The 23,784-nt window shown below is 39.8% G+C and overlaps 1 protein-coding gene across 7 annotated transcripts in view; it reads right to left on the reverse strand.

Moving 5' to 3' along the window:
• The window catches only part of PRDM5 (PR/SET domain 5), a 236,345-nt gene extending 218,754 nt beyond the window's left edge, over positions 1-17,591 (reverse strand). For 4 of the 7 annotated variants that reach the window (XR_010156344.1, XM_001151366.6, XM_009448210.4 and 1 more), the window contains exons 1-2: positions 17,212-17,523; positions 2,239-2,322 (exon numbers count right to left, since the gene is read on the reverse strand). Coding sequence is in view for 6 of the 7 variants with exons in the window: in XM_001151366.6 (XP_001151366.1) it covers positions 2,239-2,322; positions 17,212-17,304 (177 nt within the window). In the remaining variant the exon portion in view is untranslated. Of the gene's footprint in view, positions 1-2,238; positions 2,323-17,211 lie in introns of all 7 variants that reach the window. The other 3 variants (XM_009448212.4, XM_054683350.2, XM_003310461.6) reach the window with 1 other exon arrangement.
• Positions 17,592-23,784: the final 6,193 nt, after the last annotated feature.

Genomic DNA, 23,784 nt, shown 5'->3' on the forward strand with positions numbered 1-23,784 from the left:
TCCTCACCCCCAGCAGTTTCAACAATACGGGTGATGCTTAAAAATGCATTTTGCTTACAGGTAATACACTGATAGTTTTATGTATACTATGGATAGGCTATAGTACCCAATTATTTAATCAAACGCTGATATAGCAGTAAAGGTATTTTGTAGATGCGGTTAACATCTAACAATCAAATACTGATATAGGAGTAAAGGTATTTTGTAGATGCGGTTAACATCTACAATCAGTTTACTGTAAGTAAAGGAGATCACCCTCCATAACGTGTGTGACCCTCATCCATTTAGTCACAGCCCTTAAGAGCAAAAACTAAGGTATCCTGGAGAAGCTATTCTGCCTCAAGACCGCAGCATCACCTTTCTGCCTGAGGTTCCAGCCTGAGGACCTGCCCTATAAATTTCAGACTTGCTACCACCACAATAACATAATACCTTAAAATAAACAAATATATATACTATCCCCTTGGTTCTATTTCTCTGAAGACCCTTACTGATACATGCAAGAGAGACTCTCTATGTGTAGTTCCTTACTCCAGTTTTCCAACCTTTTCTGATTGTATAATCTCTACCTCCTACATGTATCTCAGCTCTTACCCTCCTCATAGAAACTATCAAATAGTCTTGGGTCACAATGCAATGTTTCAGTCAACAGTGGACTATACATACAATGGTGGTCTCCTATAATTATAATACTATATTTTTATTGTACTTTTTCTGTATTTAGATCTTTTTCAATTTCATTTGCTAGAGAAGGGGTCTCCTTCTGTTGCCTAGGCTGGAGTGCAGTGGCAAGATCATAGTTCATTGCAGCCTTGAACTCCTAGGCTCAGGCAATCCTCCCACCTCAACCTCCTGAGTAGCTGGGACTACAGGCAAATACAACAAGGCCCAGATAATTTTTTATATTTTTTTAAGACATTGGGTTGCTATGTCGCTCTGGCTGGGCTCCAACTCCTGGCCTCAAGCAATCCTCCTGCCTTAGCCTCCTGAGTAGCTGGAATTAGGCACAATCCACTGTGCCTGGCTTGTATAGATACATTGGATCCACAAATGCTTGCCACTGCCTTCCAATTGCCTCCATTACTCAGTACAGTAACATGCTGTACAGGTTTACTGTCCAGGAGCAATAGGCTATACCCTATAGCTTAGGAGTACAGTAGGCTATACCATCTAGGCTTGTACAAATATGCTCTATGATATTCACTTGATGATGCATTTCTTAGAATGAATCCCTGTCATTAAGCAACACATGCATATATAATTCCTAGGACTGCATTTTCCAAATTTTTGTTTCAACAGTCTACACCACTGCTTTCCTATTTTGATACCTTAGGTCCTTTTTCTAATGCCTAGAAAAGAACAGCAACGAATATAATTGGCATAAACTAGGATGGAAATTCTCATAACGTGCAGACATATACTGGCATATACAGATCTCTGCTTAAGTGAAACTTTAGACTGCAAAAGACTGTCTCTAGTGTTACAACTCCTTAACTATCTATGTGTTTTTAAAGGTAAAGTACATTTTAAGGCGGGATTTTTGTTACAACATGAAACTGAGATTTGTTTCTATACAATTAGAACTTCAACTAGTAAATAAAAAAAATTAAGTATAATTTTATTTATAGAAGTCAAGTTCTAAATTCAGGGCATGCTTATCTTGAAAGTCAAACATCACTATACCTGAAAAACTTATTTTTCAACGAAGAACTTCAGATCTCTAAAAGAACTGTCTAGTAAGATATCTCAACAGTCCACTTTCTCTAAAAAAAAAAAAAAAAAAAAAAGGCTGAACTTTTTTTAAAACCTAAAACATTTCGGCTGGGCACAGTGGCTCATGCCTGTAATCATAGCACTTTGGGAGGCCGAGACGGGTAGATCACCTGAGGTCAGAAGTTCAAGACCAGCCTGGCCAATGTGGCAAAACCCCGTCTCAACTAAAAATACAAAATTAGCTGGACATGTTGGCATGCGCCTGTAATCCCAGCTACTCGGGAGACTAAGGCAGGAGAATCGCTTGAACCTGGGGGGCGGACGTTGCAGTGAGCCAAGATCGCACCATTGCACTCCAGCCTGGGCAACAAGAGCAAATCTCCATCTCAAAAAAAAAAAAAAACCTAAAACATTTCAATACTTAAATACTTAACTGGAATCAATATCAATTAATGTAGCCTTAAAAATGCATTAAATGGTACAATACAAATATATTTTTAACATTAAAATAAGTCATATCCTCACCTCCCACATCAACCTGTAATCCATATTTTCATCCAAGTCTTCAGGCATTCTCTTCTCTCCAGCAAAGGGTCCGAACTTTTCACCCTGAGTAGCAATGATTATATTGAACAAGGATTAGTACAATAAATCAACATACTAAAATAAACGACTTTTTTCTTCTGGAATGTTTTTCTGCAAATCTTCATGCCCAAAGAAGAGACGCTTTTGAAATATTAACTAATTTACCCAACACAAAATGTTTATTTACAATCCAACTTAATCTGTTTTTAGCCTAAAACGCTAAATCCACAACATAGGAGCAACATAAAAGGGTTAAATCATTTACTTTCAAATTCTGACAAGGCACTGGACATTGTATTTCATATGTTTCAATCCTCTTCATAGCCTCTGGCAAGCAATGTTGAAAAAAGCACTGAGTTTTGTCTGACTTGAGAGACAAGCCCACCAGGCAGAAAATCACCTGGTTTCCATAAAAATCATAAATTCATCCATATTCTGGACAAGAAAGACGTGGGCTTGGCATTCTCAGAGGAAGAGTGTTCATAAATAAACTTTAAATTTGCCTGCCAATCTTTCAAACAGGCAAATGGGCACACTTTAAACCATGCTTTCTCGAAGTGTGTGCTTTGAAGCCCACATGCACGAGAAACACCCGTGTTACTAGTTTGAGATACAGAATTCTGGTCTTTGTTAAAATCAGAATCTGGAAATGGGCTGTCCTTCAATCTACCCTGACGGGACTTTTAAGGACATGTTCAATGGGCAAGTAACACTCTTTTCTCTCTAAAGTGACCAAAGCAGGGACTGCAGAGACAGTGGGAATGAGTTGAATTTGTCCAACCAGACATTTTGTTGAAATGTGTGCAGAGGAGACACAGAGCCACTCATGCTTCTAAACCTGCCTATGACTATTTTTCAGCAGAATCCTCCCCTTCACATGGAGGTGATGCAAGAAAAAAACCAACAAAATCTCTTTTGATGAACATTGTAAGGAGAAAAGATAACCACTAAGGCAATATTTCAAGGATATAAATTACTTAATGAACAACAGAACACCCAACTCCTGAGAACGGTAAAATTTTAAAGCTTAAAGAATTACAAATATTAATAGTTAACCCAGCCCCCTCATTTTACAGATGAAGAAAAGAGGTCCGGAGAAGCCATAAATACTGGCAGAGCCAGGAAGACCATTTCTTTAATGTTAACTTAGGGGCAGAAAATACCCAGAGATTCCTCAAATCAAGACTATAATTGTAAGTAATTTAAACACAGGCATAGCAAAGAAACAGGGAGATTGCTCACTATTCATAACATTAGAAATATTAATACAAAGTTTAGACAGCCAATTTCAGAGAAGCTAGAAGCCTACTCAGCTTCACAATCCTCTCATGCCTCACTAGTCCCCTCATGCTAAAATGGGCATTCAACATCACACTTAAACACAACAGCCCCAAAGAGGCTTTCTTTACAAAGTAATCACTTCTCTCCTCCAGATGGGACCTAACCAGGATTTGATGGCAGGTAGGAAAAGCTCCACAAGAACAGGGGAGAAGAGTTAACACTTACTGAACTACCATGTGCTGCATTCCAAATAATCCTATGTGGGAGTTTCCCCATTTAACAACTAAGAAAATTGAGCCTCGGAATTTAAATAGCTTGCTTGATTAAGGTCAATCAGGTGGCGATGATTAGACATAGTATCAGGAACCAGTGGTTTATTCTGAGTGGAGTGCTCAGGCAACAACCACTTCACCAAGCCAACACTCAAAACCCTGACAGACAGCTGCATGGTCCACTGCTGAGGCCACCTGATGCCACCTCCTCAGCTTTCCATTGACTACAATTTAGCAATGACCTGGGCCGTGCAATTGCCCAATGTACACACTCAATACATTGACTACTGAATTGAAGAAACTGTGAGCTTATGTTAAAGCCAATCTACAAAACAGACCAAAAAATAAGGTGTGTTTTCTGTAATAAACGTGAGGGTTAAATATGAATGAATGTGGTTCCATTTTCGGTCCACTCTGTCATGTATTTAGCCTTTATCAACTATTACAGAAAGTAATAATAATCTAAGTACACACTTTCCAAAGTAACTGATCTATCCAAACCAATCAGTTCCTCTTTGCAGTACAAATTTGGAGGGGAAAAAAAAAGTGAATCTCTCAATTCAGCAGTGTTCAGAGGACTAAAGAGGAAAGAATAGAAACTCAAATAAATGCAATGGGATTGGGGGGTGGGGGGTGCGGGGGAAGCCTGCTTGGATGCAGGCCTAGTAAGATTATTAAAAGACTTAAAGCTCTGAAAATTCAGATTAAGCAGAATGCTGATTTTAAAGCTTCACCATTAATAGAGAACAATCACTCTCTATCATAAACTCAAACCACCAAATTATAATAAATAGTGGTTTTTAGCTTTAAGAAATGTATTTTGTATCTCAACCTAGCACATTCACACATACACAGAAACACACACCTATAAAACTGAGATACTTAATATTTCAGGAATATCCTTCAAAGAAAAGACAAAAAAAACCCTGTGATACTGTATAAATTTCTTCATATTTTCTACTCTGTGTTATTTCATATGTTTAAAAAAAAGAGTTTTGACCCACTAAATTAATTACAGAACTCATTGATGGGCTGCGATTCACAGCTTGAAAAACACTGACATTAAAAACACTGATAGGGGAGGTAAATTAGCTTTCTATCTTTGATGACATTTCTTCAAAGTACCTTACTGGGTCTATTAGAAAGAGTTCATCAAATAAACTTGAATTTTCATGGCTGCAAGATTATAAAAATATAAATAGCCAACTCTCAATTATCCATACTACTGTGGTGAGAAACAATGCAGATATTGAAAACCTAATTTATATTTGGCTTTAGATGAAGATTTTATACTGAGTAGACCCACTCTTAGGAAGCCTTCCCCTAGGGATTCCAGCACCAGCTACCCAATCCTTCTCTCTCTCTTTGTTCACTGTTGTCTCTATCATACAAACAGTAGTTTCTTAAAACTGTAATTACAATTTTATTTTTATTCACTAACCACATTTCCTATAGAGATTCTAACTTCAGTATAAGCCTCTTCTACCTCAATGGACTTCAGATCTGCTTGGGCAGCACATCTATGAAAGGGAAGTTTGGGGCACATACCCCATACATATATAATTCTTTTTCTTTTAGTGGAATTATATGAAATTGCCAATATTTGACCATTTTTGACCTACAAAATGAAAGTTTTTCATATGATTCATCATAAATGAAGTATATACATGTGCCTTAGTAAATTAAACACCTAGGAGGAGGTTCAAAATTAATGACAGGAAGGAAACCTGTATTTCAAACACTTTTCTTGAAAACTTCAAAAATTTCTGGCTGACTTCCTGATATCATTGGTTTTACTTTTTGTAATAAACCTGCTGAAGATTTCACACTAGCAGATAGGAAAACTGTCCGCTCTTCCATTTTCTTGCTGTCCATTTGTGCCTGCATTATTGGTATTACCTTTGATTTGTGATTTCTTTGCAAGAACTTTCCTAGACTTCTTCACTTCTATCTCAAGAGTCACCACCTCAAACACTTACAAGTTAGGCAGTAGGGCAACACAACACCAGATACCCAACCATAAACATGTAAATGACACTTTAGAGAGTAGCCAGGAGGTAAGGTGGAAAGAGCATGCCACCTAAAAACTTTTCCACTCCAATTGAATGTTGCTGTATCACCATGTGGACCCAATGTTGCCAGATATATACATGATTTTTAGAGAAGCTAATAACTCAAATTTGTGTGTGAAATCACTGATTTTTTACACTGTCAATGAATTCCAAGAATTCGACACTTTGTGCAGGTCAAATAAAATGTGACTTCAAGATAAATTCAGCCTGTACACACCAAACTGTCTGAGTCAAACTCACTTCTCAGACTGATCCAATGTCCAGCCCATAATGGAGCATCTTTGTTTTTATTCAAACTGTTTCTGAATAAAGCAGATAATTAATCCGTTCAATCTTCTATTCACTGGACTAGACAGTAACTTTTAATAAACAAAAACTGTATGATTGCAAAAATGTGGGCCATTTTCTCTCATTTTGCTGAATGTTATTAGTGAGAAGTTAAAAACAAGATTCACTGCAGATATCTCTCTCGGAATTGTGGGGAAAAGCACTATCTTCTAAGCCTCAGTTTCCTTATCTACAAAACTTAGGGATTTAGATTAGTTGATTCTAAGATTTCTTCCAGCTTTTAAATTCCAATAGAAAGAGCTTCCACAGACCAAATTTAGAACAATTTGAGACTCAAACAGGACAAGAGGATAACTGATTGAAACACATTAACAAATTTGTAAGCCCATACTGTCAGTGAGAGAAAATGTTTTTAAAATCTCATTTGCTATCATTAGAGGATAATAAGTTATTATTAAAATTAGTAAAGAAAAGGAATTAAGCATTTTATCCTGCCTTTTCAATACTAACCATAGTTCAGGCTAACCAGACAGCAGAAATTGATGATGAAAAGCTCCTCTTTACAGGAGAATGCTAACTTATAAATAAAGGGGGAATATTTGAGTTAGCGAATCACCATTTTGAAATCCATAATAATATTACTGATTTGGCAAGAATTCTCCATGGATACTAAAACCATTAGGCAAAAGGTTGATGGTGAAAAAATATATATCCATTTAGTAGTATCAGCTCACAGATTACTTGCTAAGAACAAAGGGGAAACAGGACATTTACAATAGAAAAATTACCTTAACCCAATGTTGGCATCAGTAACAGTGGGAAGCCAGATACATTATATGCCCCCTACTGTTATGCAGCACAAATAAACCAGCATCACTCCCTAATGTATTTTTGCCAGAAATATTTATATCTAACTTCCAGACTGCAGGAATTATAGAAGATAAAGAAACAAGTTAAATAAAGCCCTGGGAATGTAATCAGGTAAATCCAGATGTGAGATACTCTACAACTGACATGATCTCTTCAGAGAGTCACTGTTATTAAAAAGGGGGAGAGAGGGATTAAAGAGATATTTAATAGACATAACTAAATGTAATATGTAGTCTTTGATCAGATCCTGGTTCAAAAATAAATAGCTATAAAAACATTTTTAGGCAATTGGAGTAATTTAAATATGGACTAGCATTAGAAGACATTAGGAAATTACTGTAAATAACAGTAATATTGTTGGATTTGCTAAAACAGCATCATGGCTATTTAGGAGAATGTCCTTATGCTAAAGTATTGAGGGGTGAATTGTCACAACATCTGTAATTTACTTTGAAATAGTTCAGAAATAAAAAATATACATATAGATGAAATAAATACATTAAAGTGAATCAATCTGCAGTTGAGTCATTTATATTTGAAATAATGATGTTTTTCACAGAAGGAGACTAGAGTCCCCACTTAGAACATAATTATGTTTCAATGTTAAACTACTGTGCATGTATGTGCCTTTGCAATATAATTAGACCTTTAATAGTGTATTAAATATGTTTCTTAAAAGTTCAATGTGAAAAATAACCAGTCTTCCTTCCCCACTGTAGGAAGTCTGAGGCAGACTAGTTGCCTCCCTATATCCACTCCCATTAGTACTAGAACACTGATCTTGTTAAGGGTACTAATGTATCCAGGTAAAATACTATATTTATCTCGAAGAGAAGGGAGCAAACAACCTGTGAGTAGAAATCATTGTATGGAACTATCACACAAGTTCTTAAATGAAGCTGAGTCAACTAGAAAGTATACCTAATCCTGTTTCTCCCTGCCTGGAATATGAGCATGATAGCTGGGGCTGAAGCAGCGACCTTGAGTCCAAGAGAATTGCAAAGACTTCTGCCCTGACATTTTGAGCCACTGAACTAATGACCACAAACATCTTGTTCCATCTGCCAACTTCCTGTTAGAGGGAGAACAAAAACTTCAAATTTAATTACTGCAGTTGTCTCTCTTACTCCAGTTGATATAGCAGAGGTCAGGGGAAAGAAATGTAGTGGTGCCTATAATAAAATGGAATTATTCTTTATGAAATGCATCACTTATGAAATAATACAAAAAGGAAATGCAGAAGAGATGTGACAAAAAGAATTGTGGGTATATGGTGACCTGAATGCAACACCTTTCCCCTTCACCCTCAAACCTGTTACTTTCCTCTCTTGAGCAAAACAACTACTACTAGCATCTGTGGGCAAATGGATGCAAGTGAAGCCTTAGGTTCTGGCAGAAATCTGGTGTGAGGTGTTCTCTCCAGTAGACTTAGTAATAAAGTAGAGGACAGCAGAGTAACCAGGGACAAGGACTGAAAACCAGGGAATCCCAAAAAGAATTTGAAAGTCAGAGATGGAGGGGGTCACAGCCCACAATCTTTCCTGCTCTTGATGCCCACGAAAGTACAAGGAGACCAGAAAGCTGACTGACAGGGAACTGACAGCCTATCTGCCAGTGCAGGCCCACTGAAGAGAGACCCATTTGCCTTCTACCACCTGCAGGACTGATGCCACAGAGGACTATTCAATAACAGTCTTGAGCTCCAATGAGTCAACCAAGGGATACAGCCCATACAAAGGAGCAGAGCTGCTAGAAAAAGGAAGATAAGGCAGAAGAATTAGACCCACGCTCTGTGTTCTGCAGCAGACAGAATACCTCAACTAAAGGGAATACCTGAATTATCTAAGAAAATTTAAGGAGATTCAAATACAGCACTCAAAAAAAAAAAAAACTTTTAAGAGTTAAAAACCATTAACTTCCCAATTAAATATCTTTACAGAATGAATTGAAAGAAAGAGACAAGAATCAAATTCAAAAAAAAATCTCAAGTGAAAACCATGACCAGATAAAAATATGATATTTAGAGAACAGATCCAGGAAACCTCACATATAAAAACATAACTCCAGAGTATTTTTTTAAAGGGATGAGAAGTGTATTAATCTATTCTCACACTGCTATAAAGAACTTCCCTAAGTCTGGGTAATTTATAAAGGAAAGAGGTTTAATTGGCTCACAGTTCCACATTGCTAGGGAGGCCTCAGGAAACAGAATCATGGTGGAAGGCAAAAGAGAAGCACGCACCTTCTTCCAAGGGCTGCAGGACGGAGTGAGTGCAAGCAGAGGAAATGCTTTGTATCAACTGCATTGTATCAAAAAGATACCTGCACATGTATGTTTATCACAGCCCAATTCACAATCATAAAGAGATGGAATCAACCTAAGTGCCCATCAGCCTATGAGCGGATAAAAGAAAATGTATATATACACAATGGAATACTATTCAGCCATAAAAAATAACAAAATAATGTCTCTGGCAGCAGCTTGGATCTAGCTGGAGGCCATTACTCTAAGTGAAGTAACTCAGGAATGGAAAACCAAATACCACACGTTCTCACTTACAAATGGGAGCTAAGCTGTGGGTACACAAAGGCATACAGAGTGGTATAATGAACACTGGACACTCAGAAGAGACAGGCTAGGAGGGGTATCCAAACTCCATATTGGATTTAATATACATTACTCGGTGAGTGGTACACCAAAATCTCAAACTTCACCACTATACAATTCATCCATGTAACCAAAAACCACTTGTACCCCTAAAGCTATTGAAATAAAAAATATATAAAAGTTCAGTTTCCACCAAGAAGGTTAGTAAGAGTATCACTACTATCCTAACAATGAGAATGATAAACTGCAAAATCATAACTTTTCTTAAGGAGAGCACTAGCTTACCTGTGGCCAGTGCCCTCCTCCATCCACCATCCAAACAAGTAAAAAATCAACTAACATTTTAACAACTTGCTAAAGGAGGAATGTGAGACAGAATGAAGGTATAGAACTACAGCAAGCCCCAGACCCAAGAGATGCTCACAGGCATGTTCACATTATTTTCCAAGGACCTCCCCATGTGAGAGAGGTTTGGGAACAGATGGGAGAACAAAGAGAGACTTCCTCAGTGATGCTGTCATGCAAGAGCGGAACAGCGGCTGCTGCAAGAATGGCATGACAGTGTACACCTCCTGTCCTGACCTTTTTCTCATATCAGAAGAAAGCCTTTAGCTACTGAAGAAAAGCAGTAAACTATGTCATCCCCAGGATGACCCCAGTAAAGATCCACCACTGCGGGGAGAAGGGAAAGAAACAGTACAGGCTCAAGCACTTAGACCACAACCATCAAAGGACTCCTACCACTGGGGAAGGGACAAGAAATGTTCACCCACAAAAGACCAACCACTGACACAAGTTAAAAGATTAGCTCTCCTAGGGAAGAGGAGCAGGCATATTGAGAAAGCCCAACTCCCAGTGCCCAGGCAAAGAAACCCTACATAAGAGGGAGAATGGAACAAGACAACAGAGATCCTTCTCCCATACCCCTCACCATCAGCCCACCCAGCACCAAAAAATAACACAGCGACGTCCACTGTGGGGAGAAGAACAAGAGCAGGGCAGAAGGGCAGATAGAGGCTGAGAAAATTCATTGCCAGAAGACAAGTGTTATAAGAAATGTTAAATGAAGTTCTTCAGCATTCAGAATAAGATACCAGACAGAAACTTAGTTCAAAATAAATAAATGGGCCAGGCACGGTAGTTCATGCCTGTAATCCCAGCACTTTGGGAGGCCGAGGTGGGCAAATCACTTGAGGTCAGGAGTTCGAGATCAGCCTCACCAACATGGTAAAACCCTGTCTATTAAAAATACAAAAATTAGCCAGGTGTGGTGGTGGGCACCTATAATCACAGCTACTCAGGAGGCTGAGGCAGGAGAATAGCTGGAACCTGGGAGGCAAAGGTTGCAGTGAGCTGAGATCGCACCTCTGCACTTTAGCCTGGACGACAGAGCAAGACTCTATCTCATAAATAAATAAATAAATAAATAAATAGCTAAATGTAATGGTAAAAAGTAGAGGTACATAACAAAGACAATTTGTCTTCGTTTTAATTGCTCTAAAAGATCACTGATGATCTAAAGAAACAAGAGTAAAAACGTACTGTAAGATTTATAACATAAAACATAAAATGTGTGACATTTTAAAGAATGGGAAGGAGGAACTGCATTATACAATTGTATCTCACTGACACTTTGACATATCCCCTTGCTGTCTAATAGACATCTCAAAAACAACATGCCTTAAACTGAACCCCTGATCTGCCCTCTTCAAACCTCCTCCACCCACAACCTTCCCCATCTCAGTTGTTGGCTGACAATCCAATCCTTCCAATTCCTCAGGCTAAAATCCTTGGAATCATCCTGAATCCTTCCCATTCTTTCACACTTCACATCCAATCCTATCAGCATGTTCTGTTACCCCATACTACCAAAGTAGCCACTATCTTGGTCTAAACTGCCATCACCTCTCACATGGATTACTGCAGTAGAATCCTAACTCCCCTAGTTTACACACTTGCCCTGTGGCAAACTTTTCTCAACAGAACAGCCAGAGTCATGCTTGATAAACTTATGTCACTCCTTTGTTCAAAACTCTGCAGTGCCTCTCATTTCACTCAAAGTAAAAGCCAAAGGCTTTGCAGTGGCCTAAAGGGCTCTAAGCAGTGGATCTTCCCCTAACACTCATCCCTTCACTAGCCCTCTGACCTCCTCCTCAACTGCTTGCTCATTCCATTCCAGCCACACTGACCTCCTTGTGCTTGGACCACAACAGGCAAACTCCCGTCTTAGGTCCTTTACTGTAGCTGCCTCTTCTGCACTTAGAATGCTCTTCCCGTAGATATATGTTTGGCTAATTTCCTACCACCCTTCAAATAATTGCCCAAATCTCTCCTGTTTAGTGAGGATTAACTGACCCATCTAACATTTATAGCATCCCACACACACACCCACACACCTTTTCTGCCAAGTCAGCCATACCTAGCTCTTTTTCTTTTTTCTATAATGCTTATAATATTTAACATAGTATAAAAGTTATCTTATAGGTCTGTTATTTTGTGTCTTCCCTCACTGGACTGCAAGCTCCCCAAGAGCCAGAGTACCTATTTTCTTAACTATTGTACCCCAAAGTGAATAGTACAGGTCTTGGCATATAGAGTGATAAAGATTGTTAAATGAATGTGTAAAACAAGACCTGAATAAATAAAAATTATGGCACATCCACAGCATAGACTATAGTCAGACATTAAAAAAAAAAAAAAAACAGAGCCAAGGTAGATACAGGAATTTCCACAAGATACCGTCAAAAGAAAAATGTGAGATGATGAAGTGAGTTTACTCTTTCTTATTTTTGTAAACTTATGTTTTTTTTAAAAGTGTGCATGTGTTTGTATATTTGTGGATATAGCATTTTATCAGAATAGAGAAAAAACATTTTTAAGGCAAAGGGTATATGAATGACCTGAGTTCAAATTTTCATTAATCCACTTATGACTGATGTAACCTTCCTCAACATCACCTCTCTCATCTATAAAACAGGGATACTAACAGCCCCCTTGCAGGTTTATTGCAGGACTTCACTAAAAACTGTGTAAAGCATCTAGTGACTGTTGTCTCTGTCACTCGCTTTTCTGCCACTAGTAACTAAAACAGTGCCTAAAAACTGCCATAGTTCAATAAATACTTATTGAATTAATTGTAGCTGCCATTATCACAAAAAATATAGTTTGGAGAAAATGTTAGAGTAGTTACATAATTTAAAAAATGTTTAATAACACCAGGAAATACAAAGCTGCCTTGAGTCACTATGGAGAAGTGTGAATGTGTGAACACAGGGAATAGATAGCATATACGGCAGGCTTCATGATTACTTTTCCTCTGATTATGTTTCCAGATTAGTTATCATCGGCCACCAGGAAATGTAAGCAAACATTGGCTGGCAGATTTTTAGCCCTAGGATACAAATCCATGTTTCTTCAGACAAGTCACCTTCTACACTGATCAACAAAACACCTTATCCCACAAAGTCTGCTCTTCCTGTATTAACATTTATGCATGGTGATTTTTCCTCTACAGGCTTTTATTTACTTATCTGTTTCAGCTTTTTTCTTTCTTTGATTTTTTTAACTTTGTAAAATTTGACTTTTGTTTTAAAATCTTACTGTATTTTTACAAACTCACCTTTAAGCCTTTACTTCAGGTATTTTTTTTTTTTTTTTTTTTTTTTACTTAGGATTTTACCTCAACAAATGACCTTAGTACAAATCCCTCAATGAGAATCAAGGTGTGTGCCTTGGTTTGGAAAGGAGGGAGTTGAAACTGTGGAAGGCATAGGAATCTGAGAGGCAACTGTGAGCTGCAAGACTCCCTGCAACTCTCTGGGCTTCAGTGTTCTCACCTGTAAAATGAGGATGTGCCAATTAGATGATGTCTGTTAACTCAGCAAAAAATTACAAGATATAATTTTAGAAAAGGAGAGGCGGAGACAAGACTTTATTTCTCCTAAAAGGTTACAGCTTGCCAAGTGGCCAGCCCACAGGCTGGGAAGCATGCCTCTGGCCAAAGCCCAGAGACAGGCACTTTGAAAGAGGAAGAGCTTTATATTGAACAGGTTGGCTCTCTGCACTTCTCTTCCTAGAGAATCTCCTAGCTGGCTCAGCGACTTCAGCTCTCTGCTCAGAAGTCATTTCCTCTGAAAAGTCTTCCCTGCTGACCCTCCTAAAGTAGACCCACCCCTCATTTACTCTTTAATGCCTCATCCTGTTTATTTCCTGCAATTAATTTAACACATGCCTCAATCATTTTGGTAATCTTCCATTTTATACTTGTTTACTGCCTATCTCCCCACATAAGAAAGCAAGCTCCTTGCAGAAAAAGACCTTGTCTGTCTTGCTCACCTGTGTATTCCCAGGGCCTAGTACAGTACCTGCCACATATGAATGATTAAATGACTGAAAGTCAGAGAAGAAAAACCTACAGCCTAAAATATCCAAAGGGAAAGAAAGCTGAGAGCAGTGTATTTCCACCTTAATCTTTCCCTTAAAATCACATAATCTGAGAGCTTGAAATAACCTTTCCACTTTGCAGTTTCAGGTACAATATCAAAAAACACCACCCACTGGTGGTTAATCATATAAGCAAGCTAGGAAAAAAATGGTCATGAAACAAAAAATGTAATGTAGTAAGGTGTTTGCTTAACTTTAAATTTTTATTGGATGTATACTTACTTTATGAGTTTTGAGTAACTAATATTAATTTTAATCTGCATAATACTTTGCAACCTAAAATGCCACATTTTCACTGAAGCATTCAACTGTGCTCCCGAGAAAACACAGCAAGCATTAGACAGGGTCTGGCACACAGCATGCAAAAAGTGTCAATTTCATTATTTTTCCTTATTCTGATTATTAGCAAATCACAATGTGTGAAAGTATGAATGAACTCAGGTCTCCTTTTTCTTCTCAAAAGCTTTCTAACTGACTCTTTTCCTTTTCTTGAGTTGTCACTATACAGATTTTTATACTGGAAAAAAAATCAGAGGCAACAGACCAGCAAAAAAGGATAATTGCCAAGGAAAAATCTAGTAGGACTAAGGTAAAGCCAGGGAATTAGGTGACTCTGCTGCAAAGACACCACCACTCTAGGAAGCACTGCACGAAAAGGGGTAGGACTAGAGGATTAAGGGGTCCCACCAGCAAGAAAATCCCATCTCAACCTGGTGAATGTAATGAGGGTGGGGTTTCTAGCAAGATTCCCCAACCTCAGTCTGGATTAGATTCTCTGAATTTGAAATCAACAGATGGCTTGAATTGCAAGCACTTTTTAAAACAGGAGTGTTATACAAGCATATGTGTTATAAAAGTGTGGCAAAACATCTGTAATTTCCAACACATGTATTAAAAGTGGTATCTTCCAAAATTTGTTTAGAATAGAGAGCATAAAAACTTTTAAGTAAGGTTCTTAATGTAGCTGCTAATAAATCTCTCTTCTCAGATCCCTTGATTTATGTCCAGAATTAGGCCTAGTACAAGGTTACTTGGAAAATACCTAAGAATTGAGGGACTGTTTGCCTTCCATAAGCAGGTAAGGGATGCCATGATACTCAGCTGCAGCCTCACAATTCAGCTAAAGTCTGCTGTTTGGCTTTAGCTTTGTCTTTGTCCTCAGATTTTGGAAGGAAAAGGAACTGAAGCTTGCTTTAAGGTCATTTCTGAGATCAACAAACCTGTCCATGACCTTTGTGACTGAATATTTTGGGATCATAACTAAACATCGATAATAGTTTGGATTCATAGCAAACATCTGCATATTCACTTTGAAATACAGCGAAGCATTCTAAATATGATCTGGATGAAAATCTGTATGTGTTTTATTTATTAAAGTTAAACTGGCCAGGAAAAGATAAGTATTTATCATTGCAATAGTAAAGTGATGCAATAATATATGATGATTTTGGAAGCTGTTCATTTCATTGCATGCCCAAAAATAAAATACTTACAAAGAATCAAATACATGAAAAAAATAAACTGAAATTAATAAAAATCTCAAAAGAAAGTAGGTTGGCCAGCTGTTTCTAAAAATCTATACGGTAATATAAGGAAACAACAAGGATTATATAATAATTCTAATCTTTGTAGAGTTGTTTATAGTACTCTTCATAACATTAAATAAAATGATTTTTAAGATCTGTGTTTAATTTTTAAAGTAATTAAATTTAAGCCAGAAACCTTTAAGGAAGGTCTGTTTGAGAATTTTTCACATCTTTTAAGAATGAATTAAAAGGAGAATTTCAACTCTGTACAGACGTCATTTGGTGATGGTTGTATTTGGCCTTCAAAAAATGTTGATTTTAACATTTGGCCATTTGGCAACTATTCAATACACCTCTAATTCAGTATTTATTCCTGTTTTTAACATTTGAACATTCTCGCCAACTCGCACTTGAAAAAATAAATAAGTGGTTTATTTTCTCCAATTTTGCCCTGAAGGATGACTGGAGATCATGTTGTCAGTGGAGCCCTTTTTGGAGATTAGTAGCACTTTCTACTACTCTTCACCAGCTCTTTAGGTCAGAGGCAAAGGGGAGAGGGTTATATGCAGATGAAAGGCACCCTAGTGTCTCTACTGCATCCTCTGAACCTCTTGTTAACATACCTTACCTGAACAAGACTGTTCTTGCCCAAACCTCCATCTTACAAAATATCTACTAAGAAAAGGGGGCGAGGAAGGCTAGGACGACTCTAACAAGTTATAATATTATAAGATCAAATCCAAAGAGCTGGACTGTTCCTGTGGCCTCTCTTCCTAGGCCTTTGCTTTCAACATCCAACACTTTCAGGCCCTTCCTGTACGAACTGAGCAATGTGCTTCCTCTCATCACATGCCTGTAACTTTCTGGCTGGAGAGATCGAACCGATGTTGGAGACAAATTAAAAAAAAAAAAAAGAGCGGAGAAAAAAGGTACAGACACTCAAAGATCATCTGGTTGGCACCTCCCTGAAGGCACATATAATACATTCCAGAAGGAGGGAAGGAAATCCTGGGCGTATGAATGAGATTCTACGGCCTGCGTGGAGCGGCGCTCTGGGCTGCTCCTCCCATCCCCGCATGGAAAGTTAGGCGTTTCTAGCCACATTAATTCATCCTAAAGGAAAAGAGGCGGCAGCGGAGCAACGTGCGCGCGGGGGAAGACACCCGCCCACGCGTGCCTTCGCCAACGCAAAGACGCAGCTCACACCCGTAACCGAGGAAGAGGGAGGCTCCCGCCGCGCTCACTTCCTGCGGGAGAGAGGAAAGACATCTTGCGGCAGGGAGGCCGGTGGCAGTTCCGCCCCTGGACCGGCCGGCAGCGGAGCGCACCCCGCCGCCACCTACGTGGCGCTGCCTGCTCGGGTGGCGCAGCGAGTAAAGGCCACCCCCGCCGTGCCCCAAGGTCCCCGGCCTTCCCCCGGACGCCTGGCCCGGCCCGGGCGAGGGGCGACCGGGGTGAAGCCCGCCGCGCCCCGGGCCCTGCAGCAGGGCGACTCCGGGAGGCACAGGGCGCGCGAGGTGCAGGGGCGCGCAGGCCGCCGCCGGGTCACCCACCTTTCGCACTCTGCGGGCCGTGTAGAGCCCCATGCCGTCCTGAACCCGGGAGGACTTCAGGGAGAACCTGTCCGGCACGTACATGCCCAGCATTTTCCCGGGCGCGGCGGCCGCCGCCTCTCTCAACACCGGCGCTTAGCGCCCGGCAGGCGGCACATCGAAATTTGGGGTGCCAGGGTAGAGGGGAGAAACCGGCAGGGAAGGAGGAAATGGAGTTTTCCTCCCAGAATCCCCACCTCCCTGCCGATTCCAGGATCCCCCGCGGCTCAGCCCCTCCTCGTCCCGGGTCGGGCTCGGCCCGGATCCGTTCCTGCCATTCCTGCTGCGGGGGCGCGGGGGGCGCGGGCCTGGGCGCTCCGGGCGCCGGGACGCCGCTCGCTGATTGGCCCGAAGTTGGCGGCTCTGACCCGCGCCCGGGCGCGAAGCCCGGAGCAGGGCTGACCCCAGGGCCTCAAACCCGGAGGCCCGCGAGCTGCGCGGGCCGTCAGCACCCCTAGCCCCGGCGCGGCGGCGTGCGTTCCCGCCTTTGTCCAGCTCTGGGTTTTCAAACCTTGCCCCGCTGAACCATTACTCCCTGTAGGGGAGTCTCGCTTGCTTCTCTTCAGATGCAAAACGAAATGGACCTTCACACAGCTGGGGCATCCTCCAAAACAACTTTATCAAGTTCCTGACTCTGAAAGCCAGCTTATTGCCGACTACTGAGAACGAACCCTGCGGTCTAGGAAATTTCCGTGCTTCTCACATTTGAGTTATGCGTCTTTGCTTTTTTTCACGTTTGTTGCAGAGGCTAGAACTTAATAAGGGATCGCAAAGTATGTTGATTAACGTACGGAAAAATATGTTGCAAACAATTTAATGTTTTAAGCACTAGAAACTAGATATTTTATGGTAACATAACCTCTGGGAAGTTCTTATACTTCTCAAGGTACAATATTCCTGAGACCTCCCTTGCTTGATAATCATTAGACCTATTACGGATTTTCAGACATACGGAAGTGGATTTGTGGGAGACAGGAGGGGACACCCAAACAATAGGATCTGGTGTCACAACAATGCAATAAAGTCACAAGTCTTGTTTTAGTGTTTTTAATAAGCTGTTAGGCTGTGCAGTGTGCCCAGGACCTTTAAAAGCCTGTTCCATCCTTCAAAGTGATCCTGGGGTCATCTACTTGGTATTCTCTTGATATTTATGGTAATTTTCTACTCTAGGGTCTTTTCTTGGAAACCATTTGATGTTCTTAATTGATGTTCTCATAAACCATTAAAAGCACACACAAAAGTTTGACAAAATTATAGACTACACACACACGCCATGGAAACGATTCCTGTTTCTGCAGGAAACCCTTGGAACATAGTTCCTAAGCAGATTTTTTTTTTTTTTTTTTTTTTTTGACAGGGTCTAGCTATGTCTCCCAGGTTGATCTTGAACTCCTGGGCTCAAGAGGAGTTGATCCTCCGGCGGCGTTGGCCTCCTGAAGTGCTGGGATTACACACTTGAGCTACCACACCCGGCCCCTATGTAGATTTTGATTCAAGTTTGGAAAAAGGTTTAAAAAACAAGAACAAAAGGCATTATGGGAAAAAAAAATCATGTAGTGGCAATATTAGGAGACTTTAAGGAACACAGTAAATGATGACATGATCCTCTTTCTAAGAAATGTAAGTTTAGCTTTCACAGCAGGGAGAGGAACACTTAGCCGCTCTGTGAGTTTTGATACCTTTGACTTGCCATGGAAGATCTCTAACTTCTCTAGGGGAAAATAAATCAATAAAAACAAAAACTCTCTTTTGGGGGAATTGGGAGTTCCATGGCCTTGAAAAATAGGTGTTCATTAAATATGTCTTGAATGAAAGTCACTTCTGAGGCTGATCTGAGATGTTCAAAAATTCTATGGTGAGCCTAGAATTTACTTGACTTTTTGTTGTGCTTCTGGACTAAGTAGGTTTTCCAGGGTTCCTTAGAACCAGGGCTGAAACCATGCCAGACCAGATCCACTGGGCCCACAGTCCAGAAGGTGGGGCCCTGGCATTTTCCTGGAGCATTCAGCTCTCTGTCAAACACAGGCTTCCAGCCACCCTTAAGCCATTCAGGGCTCTCAGTCAAATGCTCTGCCACTGTCTCTTTGGGCACGAGAATTTCCACAGCCTTTGATCGCTGGAGAGGAAAACGTTTTTTGGTTTTAGTCTGAAACAATCCTTATTTAGGGATCCTTATTTAGGCATATCTCTCAAATATTTGGTTGCATGCTGTCTTTCTGGGGAGCAAGGCTGCAGCCTTGAGAATGCCCCTCTCTGAATGTAGGCTTCTTTACTAATTAGAAAATGGTGAAAGTATATAAATAAAATTTTAAAGATAAATCTGAAATCAATAAGATGAGAAACTTTCCAAATATTTTATGAAGCTTGGTCAGATATTTTTGTTACAATTGACACATTCAGTGTATTTCATTAAAGCATGCAATGTTCTTTTTTATCTATTTAATGGAGTGTTCTGAAGATCTACTAACTAAAACATGGGAACTAGCAATAAAAAGTTCTTAATAATAAGTTCCATTACAACACACAAAAAGGATACATGTTTGCCAAATCAAAATGCACAGTATTGACCGGATATTTGATTTTGAAGCCTGTAAGACAGTGGTAGTACAATGAGTCATTTCTTAAAACTTTAAAAGCTAGAAAGCGACCTTTCAATATTATCTTTGAAAAACGGGAAATTAAAAGTCTGCTTTATATCAGGAGTTTAAATCCAGTCTTTAAAAAATAAATAACAAAATCAAAAAATTGATATTAAAGTACTACCATGCACCTGATTTACTTATTCTAGAAAATATTGTACTGTCTTGACAAACAAGAAATTATTCAAAATACATTGTTCCTTACTTTCAGATTTGCTTTTGGAGGAATCTTTTTCATTGATATGTCTAAAGCAAGCTCTAGTTATTGCATTTAAACGTATGTATTTGAGTGGGCCTTGTTTTTAGGGAAGACTTGAATTATGACTGTATATTAATTAATTATTTTACCATACTGTCAGTATTTATACATACTGTCAAACTCTTTTAATTGTGCCTTGGTTATTGATGACTGATTCCAAGCACCACGGTAGACTAAAAGCCTGATTGATAGAAAAAAAAAATAATAACCTGAAACATATTTGTCTTCAGTTATCAGAGAACCAGAGGGCTTGTAATAATTGAATATAAAACCAAGTTTCCAGAGCAGAAAAGAATAAAGATTTAGTTGGTGTGATTAAAAAAAAAAGTTTGTTAAAATAAAATGGAGAGTAACGGTGTCAGATTCTTGCTCTTAAAACATCTATCCTCAGCATTGATTCTACAATAGCAACAGCACCATGAAAAGATGTCCCTGAAACCTAAAAAAGTGTGAACATTAAATTTTTCTTAATGTCTTGAGTTTTGGAAAGGTACCATACACTTGTATGTGGTACCAAAAAAGAATCATAAATTTTAACTAGAAGAAAACTGAAGGTTGTTGTGACTAAATTGAGTAACATTATGCTACAGTTTGGATGTGTCCCTCAAAAGTTAACGTGTAGGAAATTTAATTCCCAAAGCAACGGTGTTGGGAGGCAAGGCCTAACAAGAGGTAATTGGTCATGAAGGCAGAGCCGTCGTGAATGAATTAATGTCATTACCACAGGACAGCGTTAGTTATCTAGAAAGTGGGTTGTTATAAAAGCAAGCTTAACCCCATTTCCTCTCTGTGTCTCTAGAGCTTGCTTCTGTCTTCTGTCCTTCTGCCAAGAAATAACCCTTGCCAGATGCCAGTCGTAGGCTCTTGAACTTCCCAGACACCAAAACCATGAGCCAAATAATTTTTTTCTTTTTTTCAAGACTAGAAACTAGGTCTTACTCGGTCTGCAGGCTGGAGTGCAGTGGTATGATCATAGCTCTCTGCAGCCTCCAACTCCTGGTTTCGCAATCCTCCAGCCTCAGTCTTCCAAGTAGCTGGGACTATAGGTGCATATGACTGTGCTCAGCTAATTATCTTATTTTATTTTATTTTATTTTATTTTATTTTATTTTATTTTATTTTATATTTCATTGGTATAGATGGAGTCTCACTTCGTTTCCCAGGCTGGTCTCAAACGCCTGGCTTTGAGTGATCCTCCAGTCTCAGCCTTCCAAAGTTCTGGGATTATAAGCATGAGTCACCATGCCTGGCCCCAAATTTCTTTTCTTTATAATTTAACCAATCTGTGGTATTCTGTTATAGGAGAAGAGAACAGACTAAGACAGAAAATTGGGACCAAGAAGTGGAGTTATTGCTGTTACAAATACTTGAAATTGTGCAAGCAGCTTTGGAATTCGGTAATGAGTAGAGGCTACAAGAATTTGGAGGAGCAAGCAAGAAAAGGTACATATTGCCATGAACAGAGCATGAAGGACAATTCTGATGAAGGCTTAGAAAAAGATCCCAGAATTAGGAAAGTCTAAATCTTCCTAAAGATGTTGAGAAAAATATAGACAGTAACAGTCATTCTGACAAGTTCCAGACAAAAATGGGGAACAAGGTATTGGAAACTGGAATAAAGACCATTCTTGTTATAAGATAGCAAAGACCTTGGCTGAATTATGCCTATGTCCTAAGACTTTATGGAATGCAGAACTTAAAAGTGATGAACTTGGATATATGGTGGAAGAAATATCAAAGCAGTGAGCCATTCAGACTTCTGTCTGGCTACTTTTAACTACATGCAGTGAGATATGAGAGCAAAGGTATTAACTAATTTAAAGGGAAGCAGAGTGAAAAGATTTGGAAAATTTGCATCTTGGCCAGATAAAAACTGAAAAGCCTGTTCAGGAGAGAACACTAAGGGTGTGGATGGTGACCATTTGTTAAAGAGGTTAATATGAATAAAGGGAGCCAGGTGCTACTCATCAAGACAATGGGGAAAGATCCTGCAAGCATTTCAGAGATCTTCCAGGCTAACCCTGCCAACACAGATCCAATGCTGTAGGAGGGCAGAATGGTTTTGAGCAATGGGCCCTGAGTGCCCTCCATGGGCTTGCCACCCAGAGCCACCTCACGTATCTGCTCCATCCATTTCATTACAGTGCTCCTCAGACACCCTAGGTGTGACTTGACCTGTCACTCCAGAAGATTCAAGTGGCAAATCTTAGTGGCATCCACATGATGTTAAGTCTGCAGGTGTCCAGAATGCAAGAGCTGTAGGGGCATGATTTTCTCCATCTAGATTTCAAAGGATGTTGCATACGGCCTTTGGAGACCCAGACAGAGACTTGTCACAGGGCAGAGCTGCCAAAGAGAGCCCCCACCAGGGCAATGCCTAATGAAGCTGTGGAAGTGGGACTGCCACCAAGACCCCAGAACTACAGAGCCAACAGCATACATCATCAACCCAAGAGAGCTGAGTCATGGGCTGAGCCCAGCAAAGCTGTGGGGCTGTGGCTAACCAAGGCCATGGTGGCCCAATCCCTACATCAGTGTGCTCAGGATGTGGGATATAGAGTCAAAGGAGATTGTTCTCTGGCTTTATGACATAATGCTCTCTGTTGGGTTTTGGGCTTACTTGGGACCTCTTATTTCTTCTTGCCTATTTATCCCTTTTGGAATGAGAATTTCTGTCTAATGCCTGTCTCACCATTGTATTTTGGAAATAAATTTTACAGGCCCACATCTGGAAGGAATTTGCCTCAAGGTGAATCATGCTGTAAGTCTCATCCATATCTGATTTAGATGAGACTTTGGACTTTAGATTTTTGAGTTACTGCTGGAATTAGTTAAGGCTTTGGGGGCCACTGGGATGGAATGAATGTATTTTGCACTGTGAAAAGTATATATATTTGGGGGGCCATGGGTGGAATGCTATGGTTTGAATATTTCATGTGTTGGAAAGTTAATTTTCAACGCAACAGTGTTGGCAGGTGGGGCCTAATAAGAGGTTAATTGGGCCATGAGGGCAGACCCCTCATGAATGGATTAATGTCATTATCCTAGTAATGGGATACTTTTTCTGAGGGTAAATTATTATAAAAGTGAGTTTGGCCAATTTGCTGTCTGTCTCACATGCTTGCTTCCACCTTCTACCCTTCTACCATGGGGGGACCCTCACCAGATGCCAGTGCAATGCTTAAACTTCCCAGCTTCCAGAATTGTGAACCAAATGAAATTATTTTCATTATAAATTACCCAGGTTACAGCAACAAAACATGAACTAAGACACATTATAAAAAGAAAAGCTGAAGGATAAATTAGTAGTCATCTCACCCAACAGGCAGTGCTATTCCTGGAGCAGAGTATGGAAAATTAACAGAAAGCCAAAGAAACGTGAAAGAAACCAAGGTTAAGGTTCCAGGTACTGAGTGTCTAGTACATGCCAGAAAGCAGACTAGGTTCTTTATATCTACTATCTTAAAGCCCTAGCAGCCTTACCAAAGTTCCTACAAGAAGAAAGTGGAAGCTTCCTTTGGTGGAGCCTATACGACAGCTTTGGTGAAGCATATACTCAGCAGGGATTCTAGAAGAAGGTTGTGGTCAGCTGAGAAGTTCCCATGAATAAGTGCTATCCAATAGAACAAAAACGCC

This window comes from Pan troglodytes, chromosome 3 (assembly GCF_028858775.2).
Source record: "Pan troglodytes isolate AG18354 chromosome 3, NHGRI_mPanTro3-v2.0_pri, whole genome shotgun sequence".
In the NCBI taxonomy this organism is placed as follows: Eukaryota; Metazoa; Chordata; class Mammalia; order Primates; family Hominidae; genus Pan; species Pan troglodytes.